Source organism: Vigna unguiculata, chromosome 8 (assembly GCF_037176805.1).
Source record: "Vigna unguiculata cultivar grain cowpea cultivar isolate G323 ecotype 2 chromosome 8, ASM3717680v1, whole genome shotgun sequence".
Classification (NCBI taxonomy): Eukaryota; Viridiplantae; Streptophyta; class Magnoliopsida; order Fabales; family Fabaceae; genus Vigna; species Vigna unguiculata.
In genome coordinates this window covers 9391257-9397721 of record NC_140799.1, presented here as the reverse complement: position 1 = coordinate 9397721, position 6465 = coordinate 9391257, and the positions used below count along the sequence as shown (strand labels likewise).

General features: G+C 33.8%; 1 protein-coding gene across 1 annotated transcript; it reads right to left on the bottom strand.

Moving 5' to 3' along the window:
- Nucleotides 1-229: 229 nt before the first annotated feature.
- On the bottom strand, nucleotides 230-814 carry LOC114194810 (uncharacterized). Its single transcript, XM_028085221.1, has one exon. The coding sequence runs from the start codon at nucleotides 812-814 to the stop codon at nucleotides 230-232; it is 585 nt and encodes a 194-aa protein (XP_027941022.1).
- Between the last annotated feature and the right edge of the window lie 5651 nt (nucleotides 815-6465).

The following is a 6465-nucleotide window of genomic DNA, read 5'->3' as shown; positions in this document are numbered from 1 at the left end:
ATTTCTTGAGTTCCACTAACTCTGCCGAAGCCATACGGTACGGAGCCATCGATACTGGACCGGTTCCAAGCACCAAGTCGATTGAGAACTCCACCTCTCTATTGTGAGGTAGCCCTGGTACTTCATTTGGGAACACGTCTTCAAATTCTTGCACCACTGGTATGACAAACTTCATCTCTTCTCCCTCTACTTCTAGATGTGTGAAGATCATGAAACACTGAGCACCGTCCTACAGCTCCTTCATAACCTCGTGAGATGATAACAACTCAGGTTCCTCTGAGTTGGGAAATAACAACTTCTTCTCTCGACAGTCTATAAGAATGCAATTAGCAGACAACCAATCTATCCCTAAGATCACCTTCAGCTCTTGTATAGGTAAGCATATCATATTCACTTTATACCTACGTCTCTCTACCTCCACCGGACACCTAGCATATAAGGACGACGTCTTGACCAAACCCGATGTCAGAGTAGACACCGCAAGCTCGCACTGCAGGTCGCACATCGACATATTCAAACGTTCCACACATGTATCTGACACAAAGGAGTGTGTCGCTCCAAAATCATACAACACACAACATTTCATCCCAGCTATTAAACAATGACCCATAACTAGGTTACCTGATCCTACAGCCTCTGGTCCCGTCATAGCATAAACCCTGCCTATCGCCTGAGGCCTGTTGCCTCTATTTCTCTGCTGATGCTGGTGGAGAGTCTGAATTGGAGGGCGTGTCACTGCCCTAGCCAGAGTGGGGCAGTCTTTCCAAAAGTGGCCTTCCTTGCCATAGTTGTTACACCTGCGATAGCCCTCCATGCGTGGGCAAACGTTCCTCAAATGAGGGCCTCCACATATGAAACATTGTACTCGGCCCTGCTGAGGAGGAAAGCTCCTAGACCCCTAGGACTGGTGGTGGGGCCTATCATATAGTCTTCTTCGCTCCTCATGCCTCGGTTTGGATCCAGATGGTCTGCCAACCTTCTGATGTTGTGGGCACTGACCCTCTACTTCCTGCTTCATCTTCTCCATCACTTTGACCTTCTCCACCAGGGCGGCAAAATCCTTAATGGATAATGGGGTCACCATCAAATGGATATCACCGCGGAGGCCATTCTCGAACTTCCTGCATCGTCACTCCTCATCAAGCAACATGGTGTAGAAACGACCGAGATGCTTGAATTTCTCAGCGTACTTTGTCACCGTCCTCCCCCCCTGAGTCAATCGGAGGAATTCCACCTCCTTAGCATACCGGACGCTGTCTGGGAAATACTCAGAGAGGAATTTCCCCCTAAATGCCTCCCAAGTCAAAGGCTCGTCTCTCTCCCCCATGATGGATTTGGTGTTGATCCACCAATGTTCAGCTTCTCTAGTGAGCATATATACCGTAAATGCCAGTCTGTTATCTACCGAACACATCTTTGCGTCAAAGATTCTCTCCATGTCCTTTAGCCATTGGTCTGTGGCATCAGGACTCGTCTTGCCCTCAAACTTCATCAGGTGATGCTTCAAGAAGTCTTCCAAGCTCCACTCCCTAACGGTAAGTCGTGGCTCGGGACCAAAAACAGATGCAACTGTCTTGTTCTCCTCCAGCTGGTGGAGGGCCTCCATATGCTGTTTGTGAGCATCCTCAGCAGCCACCCTCGCAGCCTCCATCTGCTGCATTACCAGCTCCTGCTACTCAAGCGACGTTGCTTGTCGCTGCATTGATGCTTCATGTTGCTGCATCATTGTCGTGCTTTGTTGCGTCATGGCCGCCACCATGGCCTCTATGGCTCTGGCGATATCAGGTACATCGCCTTAAGAAGATTGAGAGGTCCTACGATGGGGTGCCATAATCCACTGACACACAGAAAAACCATAAGTTAGGCTTGATAAGATAAAGGACTTAACCAAAGACACTAGAAAGACACCACGAAAGCTAAGCAGACACCCAAGTCCAAAGACCTAAGGAATGACCGCTCTGATACCATAAATGTAACACCCCATTTAATTTATAATCATAATTAAAGGAAGCGTCACACAGAATAATACAGAAGCAGAGTCATGGAGTTTAAACTTTACTCCTTAGAATATTCAAGGCACACAACGATGCCAAAACAAAACAAGATACAAAGTTCAACAGTAATCAAATTTTAAATCTAAAGGACAAGCCAATACATGGGTCATAGCCCTATAATAAAGCCCAAAATAGTAGAATCCAGCTTAGGTGGGCTACGTAGCGGAACCATCACCTCCCTGATGATCATCGCAAAAAGAGAAAACCACACATACGGAAAATACAACAAACAACATAAGGGTAAGCTAAAGCCAAGAAAATAGTTTTATCATGCAATCATATACACTTTCATAGTCAATTATACATACGTCACCTAAGCATGCTATGACCTCTCAAACAATACACTAAGACTCGACATGACTCATTCGGATACGTATAATTTAGTCGGATTCAGCGGATGCTTGCACTTGTGGTGGAATTCCTTGCTCACTCCCGAGCTTTGTGTTACAATGTCTCAATCCCCCACACACAAGGTTAGCCCTTAATGAATTTCAGGCCTCCTGCTACTCTCACCACAAGAGTCAATTCGCTCTATGTGAGACTAACTGACTTATTAGAGCGTCAGGATACAACCTTACCTTGAATCCTTACTAAATTATATAGATGGGGCACCACCATGAACTCCCACTAACAGGGGTAATGGAATTACGTCCGGACCAACTAAGACACCACCCTGAAATCTCACCTAGAGATTTCAAGGAATTACGCCCTAACCACATACAAATCAGATTTCCAATAAACACATCAAATCCTCTATCATGCCATAACCATATTGATAATATATTCCCTCCAATTATATCACATCTCAGGTTCATGCCAAAACCCATGTCACTTTTATAACCAACCATCCCATTCAAGATACACATCGAGATCTTGTCAAACTTATCATTTCCAAACCATAATTCAATTAACAAATGCATACTTAACCCTTTCATGTTTTAACAGGATAATAAAATCATACAGTAAATCACCAATCAAAAACACAAGACAGAACATGCACTAAACAAACACTTGTGTCAGTCTCGCTCAAGCTAGGAACCCTCGCTCAACCGAAAGGGTCCTTTCGCGCAAGCGACAGGCTCTCGCTTAGGCGAGACGACGAACAGTGAAGGTCACTGATCATGTGAGCTCTCGCTTAGGCGAGCCCTTCTCGCCTGAGCGAGGCCACCCCTCGCCTGGGCTGAAAACTGCAGCGACGTGCCAAGTTCTCCATGCGTTGTCGCTGAGGCGAGCCTCTCTCGCCTGAACGAGATGTCACCTCACTCAAACGAGAGCTCTCCGCCTGAGCGAGAGCTCGAATGTGGACTTGGCATGTTTCTGTGAGTCTCGCTTGGGCGAGGCAGGCTCGCTTGGGCGAGAGCATCGTTTTCTCATCACTATTTTCTGCAGCAATCTCACATGAATCCAAACCAACATACCAAAGCCTTTCATGTGTTTACAATATCACACTAACCATAGAATCGAAAAATGACAGCGGAACAAACAAAAATCGAGATATACGAGTAAGCCCTAGCTTCCCTTACCTAGAAATAGCTAGAAGAATACCCCGACTCCTAGCTAGTGACTACGATGGACCTCGAAGAAGATTTACAAACTGGAAAAAGCCAGAACAGGTTCAAAACGGGTTACTAGGGTGAAACCCTAACTAGAATCATGACCATAGAGCCAAAACAATGAAGGTACTGTTAGAGTATCAACTTACTTGAGCAGAAAATGGTTGAATGAACTTGGGAACGAACGAGATCCAAAACCCTAATAGAGGGTTGCAGCTGCTCTAGGAGTAAGGAAGATCTGTTTTTCTGAAATGAGATGGGAATGGAAGTGTTAGGGCATATTAGGGTCTAATTTCCCTTTGGGTCAACCCTAGGTCCAACTGATTTGGACAGCCTAGGGTAGAATAAAAATTAGAGAAAATAGTGGGCTTAAAAAATACGTAATAGCAATACCATAATAAAACTAATATATTATACATTAATATTACTAATAATTCTAACAATGATAATAATATGCAATATTTAACTACTAATAATTTTAGTATATTAATAATAATAATATATATTATATAATAGTAATATATGATAGTAATAATACTAATAGTAATATTAATAATTTTATTACTAATAATACATATAATAATAATATTTATATAAATACTAATAATTATAAATTATAATACTTATAGGAATAATAATAATTTTACTATTCATATACGTATTGATTTTCATATACTATAATTAATAATAATAATAATTTTTCTAGTTAATATATTAGAAATTAATATTACAAATAACACTAACAATAATAATATTGCTAATAATATTATGAATTTAATAATGAAATAATGGTACATAATAATAATATTAATAAATTATATATTAATATTGCTAATAAATTTAGTAATAACAATTACAATATTAATAAATTTTATTAATAATTCTAACAATAATTAGTAAAATTATATGATAACAATAATCATAATAGTACTAATATATTGTATATTATTTTTTCTAATAATTCTAATAATAATAATATTAATAATTTTACTACTAATAATTTTAATAAATTTCATAATATATATATATATATATATGTATATATTATATAATAATAGAATATAATAATAATAATAATAAAAATTATAGTTAATAATAATAATAATAACAATACATACATTATAATATATTATAATTAATATGATCTTATAGTCTATATGATTAATAATAATTATTATTATTATATTTAGAGTTGATATTAATAATAATAATCATAATCATAATTAATAATAATAATAATAATAATATAAAAACAAAATAACTATAGTTTATAATATTGATATAATAACAATAATAACAATTACATTTATAATAATAATAATAATAATAACATGGCGGTTAATAAAATAATACTTTTGATATATCAATTTCTCAAATTAGATATAATAGTAATTACAATAATAATATAATAATTATAATTCTTAATAATAACTAGCGTAACACAGGCGTTATCGCGACTGTGTGTATACATTTTTTAAATATGCGTGATATTATATTAATAGGTGATAATATTATAATGTTATTAAGTTAATATATATATATTAAAATTATATTTATTAAAAATAAAGTGAAATATATCATAACAGATAAAAGAATAATCATGATAAATAAAGAAGAAGAGAAGAAATAGAAACATCTGATTTTATAAAAGTTTGTAAAAGTAACGGTCAATTTTTTAAAATTTAATAAATTATTATATTTAAAAGGGTAAAATCGGTATTTTGAAAAGTGGACACAAAAAGGGAAATCCCCTTTATATATTGTTATAGATAATATTAATAATACTTATTATTATTAATAATAATAATAATAAAAAAGTACTAATTTTTTTCTACTTATTTTCTCATATCAATAATATACAATAATAAAATTAATATTACTAATATCAGTTAAACCTTTACTAATAATGTTAATAATATCAATAGTAATAATATATAATAGTAATATATAATAATAATAATAATAATAATTATTATTATTATTATTATAATAATACTAATATTGGTTATAAATTTTACTACTATCACTATAAATAATATTTGTAATAATAATACTATTAATAATTACAAATAATAATACTTATAAACTTATTACAAATAATAATATTACTTATAATTAATATTATACTTGAAATTATAAATAAATAAAAAATAAAAATAAATTGGCTTTTGTAGGATTTGAATCCGAGTCTTTATGTACCAAAGTTTTAAAATTATGAAAAAACTAAATTTTATGATATTTGTCAATAAAAGAAGATGTATAATGTAGTAATTTTGGTAATATTTTCTTTTCTTAATATGTAATAGAAATGAAAAATAAAAACAAATTGGCTTTTGTAGGATTTGAACCTGAGTCCTTGTGTACCAGAGTTTTAAAATTATGAAAAAACTAAATTTTGTGACATTTGTCAATAAAAGAATATGTATAATGTAGTAATTTTGGTAGTATCTTCTTTTCTTAATATGTAATAGAAATGAAAAATAAAAACAAATTAACTTTTGTAGGATTTGACCCAACCCGAGTCCTTGTGTACCAAAGTTTTAAAATTACGAAAAAACTAAATTTTATGACATTTGTCAATAAAATATGTATAATGTAGTAATTTTGGTAGTATCTTCTTTTCTTAATATCTAATAGAAATGAAAAATAAAAATAAATTGACTTTTGTAGGATTTGAACCCAAATCCTTCTGAATCAAAGTTTTCAAATGACGAAAAAAATTAAATTTTATGACACTTGTCAATAAAAGAAGATGAGTAATGTAGTAATGTTGGTACTATCTTCTTTTCTTATTATATAATAGATGAAATAGATTTACTACTATCACTATAAATAATATTTATAATAATAATACTATT